The sequence below is a fragment of the Pantherophis guttatus genome, chromosome 6 (assembly GCF_059756535.1).
Source record: "Pantherophis guttatus breed Tessera chromosome 6, ASM5975653v1, whole genome shotgun sequence".
NCBI classification, from domain to species: Eukaryota; Metazoa; Chordata; class Lepidosauria; order Squamata; family Colubridae; genus Pantherophis; species Pantherophis guttatus.
The window spans coordinates 17110109-17131425 of NC_142068.1; the positions used below are offsets into that span (position 1 = coordinate 17110109).

The following is a 21317-nucleotide window of genomic DNA, read 5'->3' on the forward strand; positions in this document are numbered from 1 at the left end:
TTCTCCTTGGTCTTTCTTTAAGTGCAAACAAGAAACATTTGCCAGTCTAGTTTTTTCTTCTTCTTCTTCTTCTTCTTCTTCTTCTTCTTCTTCTTCTTCTTCTTCTTCTTCTTCTTCTTCTTCTTCTTCTTCTTCTTCTTCTTCTTCTTCTTCTTCTTCTTCTTCTTCTTTCTTCTTCTTCTTCTTCTTCTTCTTCTTCTTCTTCTTCTTCTTCTTCTTCTTCTTCCGCTTCCTCCTCCTCCTCCTCCTTCTCCTTCTTCTTCTGCCATATCCGTCATCGGACACTGGCGATCATGTTCGCAATCCTATTTTTGTCAACAGCCGTATGAAAAAGTGTTGCTGAGTTTTGTCCAAACCAGTCCCTAAGGTTTTGAAGCCATGATGTTCTTCTTCTGCCTGGACCTCGTTTGCCTTCAATCTTTCCTTGGAGGATTAAGTGAAAGACGCCGTATTTTTCTGGGTGTCGCATCACATGTCCAAAATAATCTAACTTTCACTTTTTAATAGCTTTGATTATTTCCCTTTGCTTTCCCAGGCGGCTTATCACCTCCTCATTTGTGATTTTGTTAACCCAGCTTATACGTAACAGTCTAGCTTACATCCCTTTAAAACACATTAGGATCAAGTGCTATTTATATTTTTTACCCAAAAGTAAAGTATATAGTACTATGCCGTCAACCTATTCTGGATTTCAAAGCTGCACCGTTTCCCCCCCTATTACAGCCACCAAGACATTATTCTAGCATATTTGTGCTTCCACGGTGCTCAAGCCTTAATTGCTTATTTCAGTTTCAAAATTGCACCTTTCGGGAGACGGATCACTCCATTAGAACCAGCAGATGAATACTTGCCTTTAAGAAAGCATGAAACCTGGGCTTCTGCTTTTCACACTTGGTAATGGTTTCCTTGCTCATTTCAAAGAAGTTCACAAAAGGAGGATATGTTTTCACCAAGTCTTTAGACTGAAAGAATCCCAAATTTTTATTTACAACATGCATGTGGTTGAAAAATTAAAATAACATCAGTGCTTCGTAGCAAGCAGTTAGAAGTTACTGTTTGCTGAAGGAGCTCTATGCTGTTGGTGAAGCTGACCTCTGCTGGTGTTAGTTAGTTAAACCTGCTACTGTAACAAATACCTACACAGACAGTGTATTTGCAAAGAAAATGCATACATGCTTATACTTGCCCAAATTCTAATAAAAGCACAGGGCCATATTTGCACATGGCCTCTGCCAATAATACCTCTAAACCAGTGGCTTCAAATTTTTTTTACTACCGGTTCTGTGGACGTGGCTTGGTGGGTGTGGCAGGGGAAGGATACTGTAAAATCTCCATTCCCACCCCACTCCAGGGGAAGGTTACTGCAAAATCCCCATTTCTTCCTGATCAGCTGGGACTCAGGAGGTAGAGAATAGATGGGGGCGGGGCCAGTCAGGATTTTTACTACCGGTTCTCCAAACTACTCAAAATTTCCACTACTGGTTCTCCAGAACTGGTCAGAACCTGCTGAAACCCACCTCTGCTCTAAACTATTCTGTAGCCTAACCTTACAGTATGTAACATCCCAGATCCTTGCAGGTCACTAAACTTTCATTCTCTTTTATTTAAAACTTTTATCTCAAAAGAAATATCAGCAACTGCCGAATTATTATTTCACGCTTACAATCAAGACCTTGCCTAAGAATCATTAGCAAACAGTTGCAATCGTGCTTCTGTGGGGAATGGTTTAACTCTACTGAACACAAGTTCATGATTCAGTAAACTTAGAAAGATAAATAGGATGGGTCTACAACAATTTGCCACGGCCATCTCGCCGCAGGACAACTCGCTCTGGGACAAGAGTTACATTAATATCAAAGAAATGGTGGAATAGAATCATTAAAGAAAGGATGCCAAAGGGGGAACAGAATGAAATATGAATGGCAAAAATTAAAATAATTTTTATTTATTTTAAATAAATGAAATTGTTATATCATCCTGCAGTGAGTTGTCCCATGGCGAGTTGTCCCGCAGCGAGTTGGCCATGATGAGTTGGCCGCAGCAAGTTGTCCTATTCCCTTATAGGACTGTCCCCTGTTCAAACGCTGCCTAATAATACTAATACAAAGAGCAGAGCTACACTGCATTCTCCCAATTCAAGACATAAGGCTCCTTCACATGACCAAGGGTAGAAATGAAGGGTCCACTTTAGATATAAAATAACAGCATTCATTTATAGCTAGCGCAAAAACCAAAACTTACATATTTGAGTATAACATCCCCAATGCTTTGATTTTCAGTCCAGTTTATCATAAGGTCTTCAAGGTCTTCCTAAAATAACAAAGATGGCATGCCATTCATTTGCAATTATTCACAGGTCTAAAAAAGCAAGCTGCATTATTGTTTGAACTTCTTAATGAAGTTTCGTTTGATGTGATGCTCGGAAGCAGGAGAGGAGGGGAAGGGGAGAGTAAGAAAAACTTTATTTTTAATATTTAATCAAGTGAACATCAAGGAGCTCCATCAGTAAGGGTGCCACAAAATAACAGTGTTACCAATACTGCATAATGCTCCAAAACAAAATTTAAGATTTAGGATCATCGGCTATTGGTGCTCAAGCAAATTGTCAAAATATTAGAAAGTTTATTTATACAAGACTTTGGGGTTGTATGCTGGAGTGTTTCAGGTGTAGGGGTGGGGCTGGAGAATCTCAGGTACAAATAGGCAATAGAAGCCATGGGTGATCTTGGGCCAGTCAAAACCTTTCAACCTAATCCACTTTATAGAACTGCTGGCGCAGGGAGAAAGGCAGGAGATAAATTTAACAAAGTATGATGGCACCAGGCCCATTTCCAATTCTGCCCCTTTCTTATTTACTAATGAGGAATATTAAGGTTTTTCCAGCGCAGCACAAACACGGTGTTCTGAGCAAAATAATATTCACAATATAGACTGTTTTAAAATGAGCAAAATAATATTCACAATATAGAAAATGGTACCACCTTTATCTTAATATGTACATCAAGGATATCTGGAATACTGCCGAAGATTGTTTTGATTTCTTCTGGTGCAAGAATAGGGCCTCCAAGCTGTCCTTCCTTTTCCAAAGGGACTTGAAAGACCTGAAGGGGAGAAAAAAGTAGGTCAGCAATTTTATGAAAACTATTTGGCCAATAAACGTTCAGCTCTGGATGGAGCCAATAGCTTGGACTCTAGCCAAAGATTACAGGGTCGTTAAAAAGGGAATTACGGTAGTATTATCAAATTATACGTGGACTATGGTAGAACGACTGTATTTACATACATGCACGCACTGATGTTTTGTGTAGGCTGGTAGGTCAGACAAAACTTGATAAATTATTTCTCCCATGCTTTTTGTTCCTGTGAATCTCTCTGTCTGTCTCTTTCTCTCTCAGAAGATACTGTCCTCTAAGTCATATGTGTCAGGGTTCCAAGTAACAGACCCAATGAAATCAAAACTGTGAGGCCTGGAGTTTCCTCAATGTAAGAATTTATTAGGAATGCCATATTGGCACAGACTCTCTAGGATCCGAGGTTTTCTCCACCCAAATCAAAACCCAAAGTTCTTCACACATCCATCACATGGCCCAATCAGGTCACAGTCCTCCTTTGGCTGCCTTTGGTCCACGTCTTCCATCCACCTGGTGGGGATGTCCTTGGCTCCCACGAGAAAGAATGTTGTTTTGGCTAGTTTCCCCCATACTATCTCATCTCCCCTCTCACGTTCCCACAGCTGCAACCAGCCTTGCTGTGGCAGCCCTGAAGATTTCCAAAATGGTTTCAGGGCTTGTCCTTTAAACCACAGGTGTCATTTCATGCCGTATTAAAAATAAACCTCCAGAAAAAGCTGAGAGATTCAAATCCCCAACATGGGATTTAAGATTTTTGTACAAGACAGACAAACCCAACATAGGGGCACCTCAGGTTAAAACATTCACGCATGATGGACCAATGTTTCTCAACCTCAGCATCTCTAAGAAAGGTCGACTTCAACTCCCAGAATTCCCCAGCCAGCTTTGCTTTGAAGCCCACCCATCTCAAAGTTGCTGAGGTTGAGAAACACTCTTGCCAGACAGACCCCACACATCAGCTTCAATTCAAACATGCTACATTGGGGGCAGGGGGGGAGAGAGATGGGTGCTAAAGACTGCTAAGATAAGCAAGATACTCAGAAATCATTACCAAATTAAAAATATAAATGAATAAATGACAGAAGCCAAAGGTACTATTTTGATAAGTGAAGCAGCTCTACTTTAGCAGCTGCCTCAATTACCATGTATGGAAGAATAAGAGGCTTCTCCCTTCTTCTTCCAAAGCCGTCATGCTCACCCCCACACCCCCATTCATTCCAGAACAGCACAGGTGATGGACCTGGAGTCAGAGAGGGAAATAAGGAAATTATCTTTCCTTTCTTCTATAATACCTAACAGGAGAATAGAATAGAATGGAATGGAATGGAATGGAATGGAATGGAATGGAATGGAATAGAATAGAATAGAATAGAATAGAATAGAATAGAATAGAATAGAATAGAATAGAATAGAATAGAATAGAATAGAATAGGAATAGGAATAGGAATAGGAATAGGAATAGGAATAGGAATAGGAATAGGAATAGGAATAGGAATAGAATAGAATAGAATAGAATAACAGAGTTGGAAGGGATCTTGGAGGTCTTCTAGTCCAACCCCCTGCCCAGGCAGGAAACCCTACACCACTTCAGACAAATGGTTATCTAATCTCTTCTTAAAATCTTCCAGTGCTAGAGCATTTACAACTTCTGGAGGCAAATTGTCCCACTGATTAATTGTTCTGTCAGGAAATTTCTCCTTAGTTCTAGGTTGCTTCTCTCCTTGATTAGTTTCCACCCATTGCTTCTTGTCCTGCCTTCAGGTGCTTTGGAGAATAGCTTAACACCCTCTTCTTTGTGGCAGCCCCTGAGATATTGGAACACTGCTCTCATGTCCCCCCTAGTCCTTCTTTTCATTAATCTAGACATACCCAGTTCCTGCAACCATTCTTCATCTGTTTTAGCCTCCAGTCCCCTAGTCAACTTTGTTGCTCTTCTCTGCACTCTTTCTAGAGTCTCAACATCTTTTTTATATCGTGGCGACCAAAACTGAATGCAATATTCCAATATTGCATGAATGCAATATTTAAGATATCTTAAAAAGTTAAATCATGGCAACTGGACCAAAGTTTATTAAAACTGAGATGTTTTGATACTCATCCTAGTAACTTCTTCAGTCAAAATGAGAATTTTGGTAGGCAGACAATTGTTAGAAAGAACCAGCTCTTGCCATACAGACTGCAAGGGGTTTCATCCCCAAAATGAAATAAAATTTTTAATAAACTGTGGTCCAGTTGCCAGGATTTAAGCTTTTAAGATACTTTTGGAATCTTTTGGATTGAATCATCCCTAACTGGTTGCTGCAGTATCAGTCTTAACACAAGTCACTTAAAGCATCAATTTAAGAAACAATGCAGTAAATGAAGCAACTTACCTGGATTACAGTTGTCAGGATATCTACATAGTTGCTTTCTGTCTGATAGAGCTCCTTTGCAACCTGCCATCTGGCGGATTGCTTTATAGGAAAGGGAGATGTGTTTTTGGATGGCTTTGCGCAGGATTTGGGAGTTTCTGCGAAGGACGGAGAAATAATTATGACACTTGTTTTTTTTAAAAAAAAATGGCAGGAAATTTACTACGGAAGCTAAGAAACGCTCTTAAAATGGAAAGGCCAATTTAAGAACTGGGACTGAGTAAAATTCTGAGTTTCAATGACTGCCCAAAACAAAGCAGCAAAAGTAACTGCAGACGTCATCTTCAATATCATCAGGTGATTCTGTAGTTATGTCCACTACTTTCTCTCCGTGAAAATAACGGCTGACTATCATATCAACGCCATCAGGGAAACAACTAGAGCAGGGGTCTCCAACCTTGGCAACTTTAAGCCTGGCGGACTTCAACTCCCAGAATTCCCCAGCCAGCTTGCTGGGGAATTCCACCAGTTGAAGTCCGCCAGGCTTAAAGTTGCCAAGGTTGGAGACCCCTGAACTAGATTACTCTGAACTTGTACAATTTGCTGTGAGAAGTTTAATTGCTAGGAATTTTAGATACGATATGAATTCCAAATAGCATCTAAGCAACCTGCTAGCAACCCAAACATGTAGTTGAAACTAACATTTGAATTTGACTGAGATTATTAGTCAGATCCAATTACCCAACTATGATTGCCATCAGCAGGTGTTCCAGCATTTTAAAAAAAATGTATAGCCTTTTTTTGCTGGTTGTTCCTCTCACTTCCTGCATTTCATAGATGAATCATAGAGCTTGAAAGGACCTCGGAGGTCTTCTAGTCCAACCCCTGGCTCAAAGCAGACAACCTTATACCATCTTGGTCAAATGGTTGTCCAGTCTATTTTTGAAAACCTCCAGTGATGGAGCTCTTACAATCCCAGGAGGCAAGCTATTGCATTAATTGTTCTGTCAGAAAATTTCTTTTTGTTTCTTTTTAATAAGTTTCCACCCATTACTTTTTCTCCTGTCCCCTTCTTTGTGACAGCCCCCCCACCCCCCAATAACCAAGTACTGGCAAACAATTGTCATGTTCCCCCCTAATCTTTCCCCTCGATAGGCTAGACATACTGAGTTCCCTCAACTATTGGTCATAAAATTTAGCCTCCAGGCCCCTTTATCATCAAATGCTTGCGCTCCTTGGAAATGCTTATTTTTATATATAACATCTCCAGGGAGAAAGCTGATTTGCAAGGGGATTCTCCAAATTGACCCAACGTTTCGTTCTGAAATTGTCCCTTTGGTGCCAGAGTTGCACCGAAGAGTTGGATTTTAAGCCAACAGCCCTTTCTATATCTAAAAAACACTGTCAGTCAACCCACCATCACCTTGTGAAGTTCTCAGCATGCTTACAGCTGGCGATTGTTGACACAAGACATCTTTCAAAACCGGGACAGAAGGAAGCCTGGCATGATTTATTTTATGTTCCATTGGCAAAAGAAAATATTTTTGGAAATTCATTTGAGGCGTTCCATTAACTACGCTTTCAGGTACATTACTGCTAGTTGCCTCGGCTGTTTGTGGCAGACTTTCTAATGAGTTTATGTAACATCTACAAGAAAAGTTATCCAAAGAAATGCAACTGGTGTTTCTGCAGGATCTCTTCCTCATCCGACTAAGCCTAAGGACATCAGAGGTGCTTTTCTGTCTATCTTTCTCCGGGCTCAATTCTAGACTCTTCCCTGCATAGTTTGAGAAGGAAAAAGGCCTGTTACTTCATACTGGCAGAACGACCCAGTGGTATTTTATTTTCATGAGAAACATCAAAATATACAGAGATAGTTCGGCTATACCTCCGTTAGCCATGCTCGACTCCGGTGTATTAGAAATGTCCAGTAAAGATCCTATGGAAAGAGAATGCTCGGCCGATGGCCGTTTCCGAGGTGGGAAGGGAGACATGTCCGTTTCTCTGGTCAACTGAGCAAGGGTTTCTCTCAAACGCCGTCTCTTCCGGTTGCTGTTGGGAGTATTTAGCGAAAGGACCGAGGTCGAAGTCTTCAATTCGGGACTGTCTGCCTATAGTGAAAGGCAAGACATACAGATTAGTAATTGTTTTCCTTTTACAGTTCAGGTTCTGTACAGATGACCAATTTTTGCCATTCAAAGTTATATTACAGGTAATCTTCGACTTACCACAACTGATTCCAAAATTTCTGTGGAAACATTCATTAAGTGAATTTTGCCATTTTACGACCTTTCTCGCCACAGTCGCTAAGCAAATCATGGCAGTTGTTAAATAACAAACACGGTTGTTCGGTGAATCTGGCCTCCCCCGCTGAATTTGCTGGTCAGAAGGTCGCAAAATTGATTTACATGCCCCCCACCCCCCCGACACTGCAACCGTCATAAAGATGAGCCGGTTGCTAAGCATCTGCATTTTGTTCAGGTGACCATGGGGATGCTGCAATGGAGCGTGAAAAACGGTCAAAAGTCACTTTTTTCAGTGACGTTGTAACTTTGAACTATCACTAAACGGACTGTTGTAAGTTGAGGATTACCTGTATTATTATTATTTTTCCTTGCAAGTTTAGCCCGGAAAATACATTGAGAGATTCTGTAGAGATTCTCAGTCATCCAGGTCGTGGTTGTCCCAAAGGTGCTTTTTCAGGAGGCAACTGGACTTTCTTGTTTTTCTTTTGAAGATGTTTCGCTTCTCATCCAAGAAGCTTCTTCAGCTCTGATAGGATCCTGTCAGAGCTGAAGAAGCTTCTTGGATGAGAAGCGAAACATCTTCAAAAGAAAAACAAGAAAGTCCAGTTGCCTCCTGAAAAAGCACCTTTGGGGGCACCATTTGCAAGATATTTCGGCTTGATTTTGCCAATTGTTCCCCAAATTCTCCATTTCCTTGCATAGCAGCATACCTTTTCGAATAAATACATCGATTCTCCAGCTCTGGCATCCATCTGTATGCTTCCCCAGAACCACTAGAGGGAGAAAAAGTATTTTCTGTCATTTATTCAAGCCGGTGCAACTATCTATCATTCCACGGTTAAGAATAGCGACTGAGCATGGCTTACATTATAAAACCTATAAAATCCAGAAAACGTTAATTAAACAAAATGTGTTTTAAGAATCCAGGAAAGCTATTTTTAGACTGACCTCTTGCTTTACAACAAAAAGGCTTGGAGAGGACTCAAATGGAATATTTTTTACTGTGTTTTCTTCAACTATAAGATGAGTACAACGTTCATCACCAACAGGCAAATGCTGTCCTCCTGTGGATGAAAAGAAATCAATTGCCTGTCATTTTCTAACTTTTTTTGCATTCTGCTGTTATGAACGGTGCATAATAGGAAATAAAAAGATATAAATGGTAAAGACAATTATCACAATGTAGTAATAAAACATCAAAGCTAAGGTTTGCTCAACGCAACTATTTAGAAAGGAAGTTACAAAAGAAATGTAAAGCTTATTGGTTTAAATAAAGGTAGACTTTTGACATCTTCCAGTAAGGGAGTGAGTTTTGCTCTCTGTTTATAAACAATAGCTGGATGTAAGTTGTTGAATGTAACCCTAACAGTATAATAGCTGTCTAAAACAGATACTGTATATAAATAGAAAGCAAACTCCACGCTCCCTTCTAGCATTGAAGATGTTATCTAGTCTGGTAATGAAATGCCTGTAAGCAAACCACCAAGTTCAGAGAGCATCAAGAACTCCAAAGACGTACATGAACTGGAATATCCATATTACTACCAGATTTCTTATTATACAAAATCAACTGCTATTCTATCTAAATATTCAGAATAAATAAAATTTAATAAAACTTCACTCTTGAGATTAGTACACAAAATGTCTACATTGTGGTGTCAGTTACAATGGCAAGTTCGTCTGTCTAGGAAATCCATATTGTAGTATGGCACAAATTTAGTCATAATAGAATAGAATAGAATTCTTTATTGGCCAAGTGTGATTGGAAACACAAGGAATTTGTCTTTGGTTCCTTTGCTCTCAGTGAACATAAAAAGACAAGATACATTCGTCAAGAGCCTTGGTAGTACGGTGGTCTAAAGCACCCTGTTATTAAGACCAGCTGCCTGCAATTACTGCAGGTTCGAATCTCGCCAGGCTCAAGGTTGACTCAGCCTTCCATCCTTTCTAAGGTAGGTAAATTGAGGACCCAGTTGTGGGGGCAATAAGATGACTTTGTATAAATATACAAAAGAATGAAGGCTATTGCTTAGCGCATTGTAAGCCGCCCTGAGTCTCCGGAGAAGGGCGGCATATAAATCAAATTAAAAAAAAAAAAGAATCATAAGGTACAACTCTTAGTGATAGTCATAGGTTACTAATAAGCAATCAAATCATGCTAGGGAATGAACAGAACAATATAAAGGAACATGGTTATGATTTAATACCACAGGATGGCTAAAAAGTAAGAATGGGTTAGACTGAATTGTAAAACCAGCCATAACTTTCTCATATTTACCTTGCATTTCTGTCATTTCTTCCATGTTCTTTTTCTCTTCCTCAGAGAATCCAAGAAAACTTAAAATGCAGTCCTGAAATGGTGGCACTTTAAATTCTTTTCTAAATTCTTCATCAGCAGCGCAAAAGTCACTAAAAGAGGGAAAGGACACAGAGAAAAGAATGAATTTAAGGCAACCCGTATTAAATTTTATTTCCTATTATTCTGAAATACTTGCTTTCAAGCTAAAAAAATGCTATGCAAGGCCTTTCTCCAGGAAAGATCATACATACATGACATTTCTTCTCTCCCAAGATTTATAAATCCACTCTGCTTTCATGATTGGAGTGCCAAGACTCACAGCTACCTGAAAACCAAGACAAGGAAAGACACATTTCATTTTAAAGTGCTGTTAACAGATCCATATGTCTATTTCACCTTCTTGGCCTTGATAAAGCCTTTAAGGTTTTTAACAAATATAGAGAGGCAGGAGATTAAATGAGTCTGGGTTTCAATGAGTCTTCTAGATATAGAAAATTAAAAGGGCAAGGGAACATATCTGAACTTTACAAACAAGTATTACAAATGCAACTCAGGTGTTCATATCTATTGATTGAGCTATTCAAAAGTAACATCACATTCTAGTGTAATTTCATGACAATCAGAAATTTTGCATTCTCTCTGCAGCCTACATATATAAACTATAAAGCAGAAAATTTTAATTATCCTTCTAAACAGCATAAAGACTTTATTTGTTGTGGCCCACCAGCAGAGCTAGCAGCAGATTCAGACAGTGAGGTTGGGGAGGAACGTGGGCCAGTCCTGGAGTCTGGGGAAAGCTCGGACGAGGGCTCTGACTCGGAGGCAGAGAGGGGGCCAAGGCCATCTGGCAGTTCTTTGCTGTCTCCAGAGTCTGACATCAGCGAGGCAGAACAGTGGGAGCCTGTTCCCAGTGTGCGCATGCGCAGAGCTGCCAGGAGACAGGAACAATTAAGAAAACAGGGTCGATTTGGGAGTAAGGCTTGGAGATGATTGGCCCCTCCCATAGGACATAAAAGAAAAGCGAATGGGACATGAGCTTTTGCAGGAAGCAATTCGTTCATCTGGTCCGTAAAAGCTGTGGAAAAGCTCTGTTTGACTCTGTGCTAAATTTGGCCTTGCCCTGCATGTGGCAATTAGTTCTCTGGCAGCATTCCAAGGAAGATAAGGTGGGTGTTTATAAACACTCCCCTGCACGACTGTTTGAGAAGCATTTCCGACGGGGAATGACAATAATTCACAGCCGTATGAATTAAAGAGGTTTCCCGGGACTAAGTTTGTTCTGTATATTTTCTAAGAAAGCCTAGGTCAGAACATTATTTAGATGCAAACCAATATGCTTTAGTCGTTAAAGCAATCAATTAATCCACATAAGAAACATTGGTTAGAACAATTACAACATTTTCGTTTAAGTTTTGAGAAGGACACATTCATTCATTCATATCTACCATCCTTCATATTTGGATATCACACTACTTCTACTATTATGTAGCTTTAGATAAAATCAACGCCTTGTTTTTTAAAGGAAACAATTATTGGCATTTAATTTATTGGCATTTATTGGCGTTAAAGGCATTTAAATAACAACACACTGTATTTTACTGAAAAACAAAGTGCAAAAAATAACAGTATTATACCCTGATGATGAGACACCCCTTGTCTATAACCAATACTTAGGTACTGGCTTGCTATATAATTTCTATATTAGGGCATTTGCTGCATTTTTCTGAAGGACAGCAAGAGGTTGCCCTTGATGGATTACAAGTGATCAAATTATCAAATAACATAACACATTCTATTCAATTTTGCAGACATGCTACAAAACATTAGCATGCCTTGTAGCAATAAAATATATAACTAGGAGCTTTAAATGACTCTTATAGTGTTCAACATAATGGTTCTGACCACTTTTAACCACACAAAATGTGTTGTTAAACAATATCAGAAGAATTCCAAAAGAACCATTCTTTTCCCTTCATCACAATCATAGAATTAATCACAAGGGAGGAAGTTAAAACAAGGTTCCCCTCATTCATGAAAGCAGGAAGCTATGTCAAAATATAGATTATTTGACATGTTTTGTAGCTGTACTCACAGATGAGGCTCATCAATAAATGTCATTGCAGTATTTTAAGATTGCATCCATGGATCAAAAGTCTATTTCTGTATCCCCCTTGCTGCTTTCAGAATTAGACCTTGAACTCAATATCCATTCACTGCTTTTAAAACCTTGAATGTTTTGTTTTTTTAATTCTTTTGTTTGTTGTTATTCGCACTTAGCCAAATATTCTGATATCTGTAAAAAGGAAATCTACACTTGAACCCTTAATGGAAATTTTGAATTCACTTACTCTGAATTTGTCTCCTTGTGTAGAGTTAGCCACTAGATGTGTAACTTTGGAACTGAAGTCCCGCCGAATAATCCCTCCCATATGATGAACCAAGGTCACCAGTTTAACCTAAAAGCAAAATTGAAGCACAGTTGAGCAGGTTGAAATAAAATTGCTGCTGGACAAAGCAAGGGTGTCATTTACACCGCAAAGTAATTTCTCTTGCTGGTTTACCTAGGACTCGGGAGTCTGCAACCTTAAACACTCAAAGAGCCATTTGGACCCGTCTCCCACAGAAAACACCGGAAGCCACAAAACCTGGGTGGGCGTGACCAACTCGACGTCACTCACTTCCACCAGTCACATGACCCACTAGCCATGCCTATCCAGCCGGTCATTAGGGCAGAGAACCAGTTTTTAAGAACTACTAGGAACCACAAAATCTTTTTGACATCTCTCTCTCTCCCCCTCCCCCCACCTCCATCTTTCTTTCCCCCTCTCTCTGTATCTCTCTATGTCATTCTCTCTCCCCCCTCTCTGTATCTCTCTGTCTCTGCCCTGGCCAATCCTCCATCCCCCGCCCTTACTTTCTCAGGCCAGGCGAGTAGTGACTGGGAGGGGAGTGTGAGGGGCAGGGCCAGCCAGGTGTGGGATCACCCGACAGGGAGCCACAGCAGAGGGCCCAAAGAGCCGCATGTGGCTCCGGAGCCACAGGTTGCTGACACCTGACCTAGGTAAACTTAAGCTTCACAACAACTGTACAAATTCAGTTTGAATTCCTACATCACTTTAAACCATGGCTTCTTTAGCAACAGTTTGACTAAATTATAAATTGGCTTGATTTATACAAACAATGCTTTACAAACCACAGTTGCCAAATACCGAAATGTATTAAAGCCAAACTCAAAACAAATCATTTGTCATTATGTGTAAAGTTAACGCTCCTATAATCTGTTTCATGGATATTACCAATTAAATCTTAAAAATTGAATGGAATTTAAAGCCCATGTTTGCATGGTGTAAGTCCAACATAATATTAATAGTCAACAAAGTACTTTTTTGTTCATTTGAAATGAATGTGTTGGATCAGATCAATCTAATGAAGCACTCAGAGGTTCTCTGTATCTAAATTCTGAAGCTCTACTCTACTACCAGATAAGGCCAAGCTTGACGTTGATGTCCAAATATTAACTAATATTGCGATTGTTCACCACAACCATATTAATAAACATTTGCAGAAAGGAATCGTTCTTACCAGTTCATCTTTCTTCCTGAATCCTGTGAAGCATAACACAAGATTCACCATATTTGTGCAGTACAGTGGACGACACGTGATGGGTAGAGGCTGAAAGAAAATCTAATTAACACCATTTCCAAAAGTTTTGTTTTTATGTTTGTTAAATTTATTTTAACCAAAAACCACAATCAAGAGCCTCTTTAATATAGTGCAATTACAAGGCCTTAAGAAAACAGGACTCTGAATTCAGAAGGGATAATACTAATACTAATAACAGCCACAAGACTTGTATGCCCCTTGGCTCTTTGGATGCATTCCAAAGATCCCTGAGAAGTTTTAAGCCTAGGCTGTCACAAGACCATGGGCTTCTCTCAAACAGGCTGGATCCAAGCCACACAGTATTTTAAAGATAATGGGCGCTTTGTATTTCACAAGGAAAGAAACAAACAGTCAGTGCCAACTTTTTAGCACATGTCTGATGTGGCTTCCTTTTGCTTTTCCCGAGGACAAACCAGCTATTGCGGTTTGCATCAATTGCCAGTTCCAGGCTAGACTCAAGGACAGTCCATGGAAAGCATCTGATAAAATGAAGTGGAGAAGTTAGCAGCATACGCCCCACCATGATAAGGTCCTTTTCTTCTAGTAAAAGACAAAGTTGCTATTTCAACCAAAGCCGACAAAAATTGTTCCTGACTTCAGATTTCACAGCAACAACAAAAAAAAAAATAATAAAATAAAATTGGACCTTATTCAGAACAGGGGAAATCTATCCTTGTGACTCCTGACAATTGTGCTTGGATTCAATTTCATTTTACTATCTCTCACCCGGCCCATTACTGACGTTAGCCAAGCATTCGGGGTACCATGTCATTATCTGAAGATTTCACAGAGAAATACATTGAGTGTCATCACCCAACCCCATACCCCTAATGATCTCTCCCAGCAGGTTCACTTCAATGCTGCAAAATACTGGAAAGAACTAAGCCCCGAGGGATGCAATATAATAGCGTGTCCTCAGAAGCCCATTGCTGCCTATAGAAAGTGCTAGCAGAGGAAGTGTTTTGTATGGTATGAAGCATCTCAAAGAGAAATGTGTTCCTCACACACCCCAAAAAGATGAATCGTACTGACACTGCAGAACAAGGACTTCACTGCAGCAAAGTACATTCAATTCACACAGCCCCAGCAGCAAAGTTACTAAATATCTCTCAAACGCTCATGTTATTAGACATTGGGAGACATTATCATTTTTCAGAAATGATTTTCAAACAAATCCATACAGATGCCTATTCAAGTACTTGCTTAGAGTTCATTATATTTCCATACTGGAAGTTTTAGCGTAGTTTTGCTATTCCTGCTTTTGCGAAGATTACTTTCAATAAGCTTCTGATAAGAATAGCAGCACATTCAAGTAAAGTAAAATGTTTTTAATTCAATGACAGGAGAAGCCATCAACTCCATTCAGCAGATATATCAAATATATTTTAAAAGGCAGCAATTTTCCATGTCGCTTTTATTGCTTTCTTACCTCGCCTTTTTTAGCACACTGAAATACCACTGGGGGCCCAAGGATCCTGCAGTCTGCCTTGTTCATGTTACTAAAAATGGGTTCTTCGAAGTCCGATATTACAAAGACAGCCTCAACCTCCGGTGATTCAGAGTCATCACACGTTTTCATAGATTCCATCTTTATGTAGGGCACTTTAATGTCCTGCATTGTTTCAAGATAGATATATATTTATAAATAACATATATGTAGCAATACCAATGGCGCTTAAGAGTTATATACGGCTTCATAGTGATTTACAGCCCTCTCTAAGTGGTTTATAGCGCCAGCATATTGGCCCCAACAATCTGGATCCTCGTTTTACCAAAGATGGAAGGCTGAGTCAACTTTGAGCTGGTCAGGATCGAACTCCTGACAGCGAGAATGTAGAATTAGCCTGAATACTGCATTCTAACCACTGTGCCACCACGGCTCCTGTAGGTTTTCTATGTTGTTCCCCCAAAGAACTAACTAGGCCAGTGATGGCTAGCCTTTTTGCCGTTGTGTGCCAAAAGCGGGGGTCATGCTTGCGCATGCCCATACCCATAATTCAATGCGCCCCACTCCCCACAAGTGTGTGCGACCCTGCTTTTGACACGCAATGGCCCAGTGGGCCCAGTAGGCCCGTTTTTCGCCCTCCCCTGACTCCAGAGGCTTCCTTGGAGCTGGGGAGGGCAAAAAAGGCTCCCCCCCCCGAGGGCCTCCGGAGGCCGGAAACGGTCCGTTTCCTGACTCCCGGTAGGACTGGAAGGCCCATTTTTCATCCTCCCCAGGCTCCAGAGGCTTTCTAGGAACCTGAGGAGGGCAAAAACGGCCTCCTACCCCCGGAGGTCTGAAACAGCCCGTTTCCCAACTTCCAGTGGGCCCAAAAGGCCCAAAAATCAGCTGGCGCGCTGGAGCTAAGCTAGGGCAACGGTCACGTGCCCACAGATATGGCTCTGCATGCCACCTGTAGCACACGTGCCATAGGTTCGCCATCACGGAACTAGGCTTTTGAGTGCTAAACACTGGAACAAACATAAACATATGACTGATTCTTCTTTCCAAATAGAAGCAAGACCTATCTAATTTAAAGTCTTATTCTCAGTATAAGACTTGTCAATTTTTACAATCAATTTCATAAAATCTGAAATCAAAGCAGGTGTGTGAACAAGTTCAAAGCAGATTGGTGCTTCTGTTCACCTGTTTCCACATTCACTTCTACCAGGCCCCTTCGTTTATCCTTCTACTAAGTTTTGATAGTAGTGGCTTCCCTCTCTCTACTCCAATCCCAAATAGTGCAACATGCGGCATGCAAACAGAGACACGCTTTTTCCCAAATACCATATGGATGATACTTTTTATTAGTTTTCTTCTGGTTCACCAGAAAGTTTTCATTATTTTATAAATGGAACTTCCATTCTCTTAAAAGCTCTATGTAGGAAAGGAGAACTTCAGTATGAGAACCACACAGTAAATCAGAGTTCCAGATGCAGTGAGATTTTACTATTATCAACAAATTCACAAACCTCTAAGGCTGTTACGAGTTTTTCACATCTTGCAGCTTCCTGAACTAAAACCACCTTGATTTCAACCGGGGGTATTTCCTCTGTTGGGAAAGGAAGGAAATAATCAGCCTAAAGAAAACTTCAAGGGTTAAAGGAATTTATCATCCTTCTCAAAAAGAAAAGTGAAGAAACTGAAAAAACAGATGATTCGTCTACTACATACATCCCAGAAACAAAATCCCTATATCCAAAGTTTCCTGAAAAGCAAATTTGTTCCCAGAGCAGAAATGATATTCTTGCAGACTATGTTTTAACCAATTGGGAACAGATTGCAATAGGTCTAGTTGTTAAAAGTGAGCAATCAGAAGAGCCATTACTTCTCCACATAGACAGTAGATTATATGAGCCGTTGGTCACTTTCATACAAAACAGTATTATGTAATGCAAGGATGCCTTACATTTTCAACGAATTAAGGAAACTACCCATGAAAAACAAGAAGAAATCAAAGGTGCTTTTTCGAGAAGCTATTGGACTTCCTTTGTTTTTCCTTGAAAATGTTTCACTTCTCATCCAAGAAACTTCTTCAGCTCTTTGAACTTCTTGGAACTCTTCTTTTAACTTCTTGGGATTTTTTGAAACTCTTCAACTCTTCTTGGAAATCATCCAAGAAGCTTCTTCAGCTCCTTGAGCAATTCCACGAAGAACACACTATGGTATAATCTGGCTGGAAAATGATTAAGGAATTAGTGACAGCCTCCCAATTCAGAGGCAAGTGCAAATGGGGCACAAGACCAATCCACGATATAAGCCTAACCACACTAGCTTGCTACCATGAGATGACCTACGGTACAGAGATTTTCATCCTAAATCTTTTGTTCATGAAAAGGAATTACCAGAGTTCTCCTAGCTGGCCCACACTCACCCAAATAATTTGCAGGAGGAGCAAACAAACTACAGGTAATCCTTGACTTACAACAGTTCATTTAGTGACTGTTCAAAGTTACAACGGCACTGAAAAGCGTGAATTATGACCGTATTTCCAGTTACAACCTTTGCAGCATCCCTATGATTATGTGATCAAAATTCGGATGCTTGGCAACCAGTTCATCTTTATGACCATTCCCAAGATCATGTGATCCCCTTCTGTGATCTTCTGATAAGCAAAGTCAATGTGGAAGCCAGATTCACTTAACAATCGGGTTACTAACTTATCAACTGGAGTGATTCACTTAACAACTTTAGCAAGGATGGTCGCAAAATGGGGCAAACTCACTTAACAAATGTCTCATTTAACAACAGAAATTTTGGGCTCACTTGGGGTAGTACATTGAGACTACCTGTAGCATTGTATCAGAAATGTGCATTGTTATTTCTGGTGAGCTGCAGAAACCTTTGCAAAGAGCTATTTGCTCATCCACAGAGCAGGATCAACTCAGTTAAATGCATCGCATCATTTGGTCCTGAAGAGAAAGGCAGAGTTATGCTTAACTCCCTTATTTGGGAATTCATCTGGCACAAGTCTTCAAGAAAAAACTTAGGGTTTCTCTTGACATTTTTCAGACAATTTAATTCTACATGTAAAACTCAGTTCCTCAAAAAGAAAAGAAAGAAAAAGAACAAGCTAAGCAGAAAAGCAGCAAATTCTTCACAACAGCAATAGTTGGTGCAGATTCGTCTACAAGACTCGGACCAAGGTAGGTCCTTGTAGAAGGTCAAGTTGGAGTTCTCTCTGCAGTGGTTGTCCCCTGTTGCTGGATATCGTTGTCAGTACCACAGGAAAAAAAAAAACTCCTGATGAGCCAGTTTGAAGGAAGCATTCCAGCCGGGGTTCCTGGAATTGTTAGGCTGCTTGGGAGAACCACTTCTCTTGTTGGCCTGAACTGCCAGCTTAAGATAGCATCAGAGCCAGAAAGCTCTGTGTTCCTTGTTTGAGCTATTCTTGGTGAAAGGCCTGAGCAGGTGACATGTTATCTACCCAGTGGTTAAGTGTGAGGCCTCCAATCCTCTCCTGAACTGGTGAGATTAAGGGGTCCTTGTGCTCTTTGACCTTGGTTGTTTTCTTGCAGAGGTTTCATTACCCAAACTAGGTTTGGTGAGATTGTTCCAAGAAGGATTGAGACTTGTAAAACGTATTTAATGTTTTGCATTGAATTTATTTAGACTCTTTCTAGATTTCACCACTTTAACCTGTTGAATAGCAAGCCCCAACAGAGAAAGCCTCCTTGTTAGTGAAATACTGTGTGGAACATCCATTCACAGATGACCCAGCCATTCTTCCCACATTTCCTCTTAACTGAGAAAAAAAAAACCCCAATTCGGTTATGGCATTTTTTTTTTAGTAATGTACCTATGATTTAATATCTAAGGCTGCAATACGTACTGTAGCAATGATTCGTGTAATGGTGTTGCCTTTCTATTGCTATTTATTATGTTTATTGACATTTGTAGCACCTTAAGGTTCCATTCCGATGCCAAAAAAGAAAAGTAGAAGCATTTCAGTTTGATAAATAAATGCAAACAGATAAGCTTGCAGGCAGACCAACTACATTATGCTTTTTATTGTCTTCAAGCCTAGGGACATTGGTTACTATTATAAATAAATTACAAGCAAATGTGCATTTGAATGTTTACATCCCAAACGCTAAACACACACAGAGAGAACTGCTAGTCTAAAAGGACAGTGTGAGGGGAAGAACGCACTAAAATAAAATTTTACATTACCTCTACTGTCAGAAGCAACTCGGGTGAATACATTTTCCTTGGAATTTTCTATAATTTTTAAGTCAAGAACAGAAGAATCTGCCAAGAGGCTTTTTGTGGTATCAGACATGAATGTAGTGTTCTCAGTCATGGTCAAAATGGCATCTCTCTTCTACAGCTGCAAGAAAAACATCCAATTCAAAAATGACACTAAGCAGAGTAATTACTTAAGATTGTTAGCAATACTGTAATTTTGAGGATTCTCACATTTCATTATTAAGGTTTTCTCTTCACATCCAGTATCAAAGAATCCTTTCCTACCCACCCCCCCACCCCCATTTCATATTTCTACTGCTCCTGTCTGCTGTTTCCACTCAGTCTCCATTACAATATGGAGATTCCAATAGGATTCCTAAAATATGCAGAATCTCTCAGCTGAACAATTACCTACTAAATAACGAGAAAGATAGATTTAAAGGTAATATTTAAATGTGACCGGCAAGACATGTATCTTCATAACTTACAATTACTGAGATTGTAGTGCTGCCAAAAAGATGTACATGACCCAGAATTAGCTGAAGGAAATTATATGGCCCCCTGGAATTCATCATCCATAGGCCTGACAGAATAGTCCAGAAATGAAGAAAGGACATGCCACTGATATACAAAGGCAATCATTTGCCAACTCCATGGAAGTGTATAATCAGACTTAGTACAGACTAAAAAAGGGTTCTCAAATATTCTAAAATATACATACAACATATACCCTTTAATAGTGGACCACCAGTAAAGGGAAACAATTTATTAAGACTGAAATTGACCTACTGCTTTTATTTTAAAGCTATAGCTACAAATCTTTTCTTTACAAAATAAATTTAGAAATAAATAAATAAATTTTATCTCAGAATGAAGTATTTTCATAATGTAAAAAGGACAGTTTTTATTGTGGTTTTTAAGTAGAACTGCAGATGCCATATTCTGCTAAACACAAACCCAACTTTGGAGCTATAATTGGTCTGCCCAATGGAAAAAAAAGTGCATAGCTGATCTAATGGAGGATAACTTCCCATTAAAATAATTCTTGTTCTATTATAATAAAAGTAGAATACAAAAATGTTTTTTCAAATTACCCTAAGCCTTAACAAATGTTTGATCAATGAAACGAAATCCCAGGAATTGTATCTATTGGAGCCAGTGCTCTCATTTTATTCACTTTTTATCCTGTCTTTTATTTTGGGTCAACTCAATGCAGCAAATGCGTGGGTTCCACCAATGTACCTTGTGAAATGACAGAATCCACACAGCATGCTATTTCCACTGAATCAATCAGCCTGTGGGCTTGCAGATCCGTTGCACTTTTGGCTATCAGAGTAGCATACAGGGAAACATGCCAAAAGCTAAAGCAGGCTTTTGAATAGGTTGAGGAACCTGAGATATTTATTGCCGCACACTGGATAATTTCCAAAGCCAAATACTAAAAAGAGTCAATATGTACTTCATTGATTATAGAAAGCTTTTGATTGTGTTGAACGCGTCTTAACTGCAGAAAGTGTTCAGAAAAATGGGAATACCGTACATATCATTATCCTCATGAGATTTCTGTACAAGCCAAGAAGCCACAGTACATCAGAACAAGAATAATCAGATTGACTCCAGGTTGGCCAATGGGTGGGATAAGGCTGTAATACACTACACTTATTTATTCATCCTATTTGCTGAAGATATATTAAGGGAACTTGATAGAGATGGGTTTAAAATTGGAGGAAGAAACTTCAACAACCTATGCTATAATGAACATCATGCTACCCTGATAGCAAAACTGCAAAGGCTACAAGCCCACATGTGGAAAAGATTCAGTGGAACTAGCATGCTATGAGTTCTGTCATTTAGAAAGGTGCATTTGGTGGAACCTATGCACTGGGCTTTCTGAGCTGTGGCACTAGCGTGGAACATCCTCCCTCTGAGGTGAGACTTGCACCATCACTCTTGACT

The 21317-nt window shown here is 39.8% G+C and overlaps 1 protein-coding gene across 8 annotated transcripts in view; it reads right to left on the reverse strand.

Annotated features, from left to right (window-relative positions):
* Positions 1–21317, reverse strand: part of ECT2 (epithelial cell transforming 2) — a 55841-nt gene that overhangs the window by 32359 nt on the left and 2165 nt on the right. For all 8 annotated transcript variants that reach the window (XM_087872511.1, XM_087872514.1, XM_087872512.1 and 5 more), the window contains exons 2-15: positions 19347–19503; positions 16646–16725; positions 15120–15302; positions 13610–13699; positions 12376–12483; positions 10279–10352; positions 10007–10137; positions 8677–8792; positions 8439–8501; positions 7371–7593; positions 5504–5640; positions 2982–3101; positions 2242–2310; positions 852–962 (exon numbers count right to left, since the gene is read on the reverse strand). In XM_087872511.1, coding sequence (XP_087728637.1) covers positions 852–962; positions 2242–2310; positions 2982–3101; positions 5504–5640; positions 7371–7593; positions 8439–8501; positions 8677–8792; positions 10007–10137; positions 10279–10352; positions 12376–12483; positions 13610–13699; positions 15120–15302; positions 16646–16725; positions 19347–19476 — 1635 coding nt within the window. In that variant the 5' untranslated portion in view covers positions 19477–19503. The remainder of the gene's footprint in view (positions 1–851; positions 963–2241; positions 2311–2981; positions 3102–5503; positions 5641–7370; positions 7594–8438; positions 8502–8676; positions 8793–10006; positions 10138–10278; positions 10353–12375; positions 12484–13609; positions 13700–15119; positions 15303–16645; positions 16726–19346; positions 19504–21317) is intronic.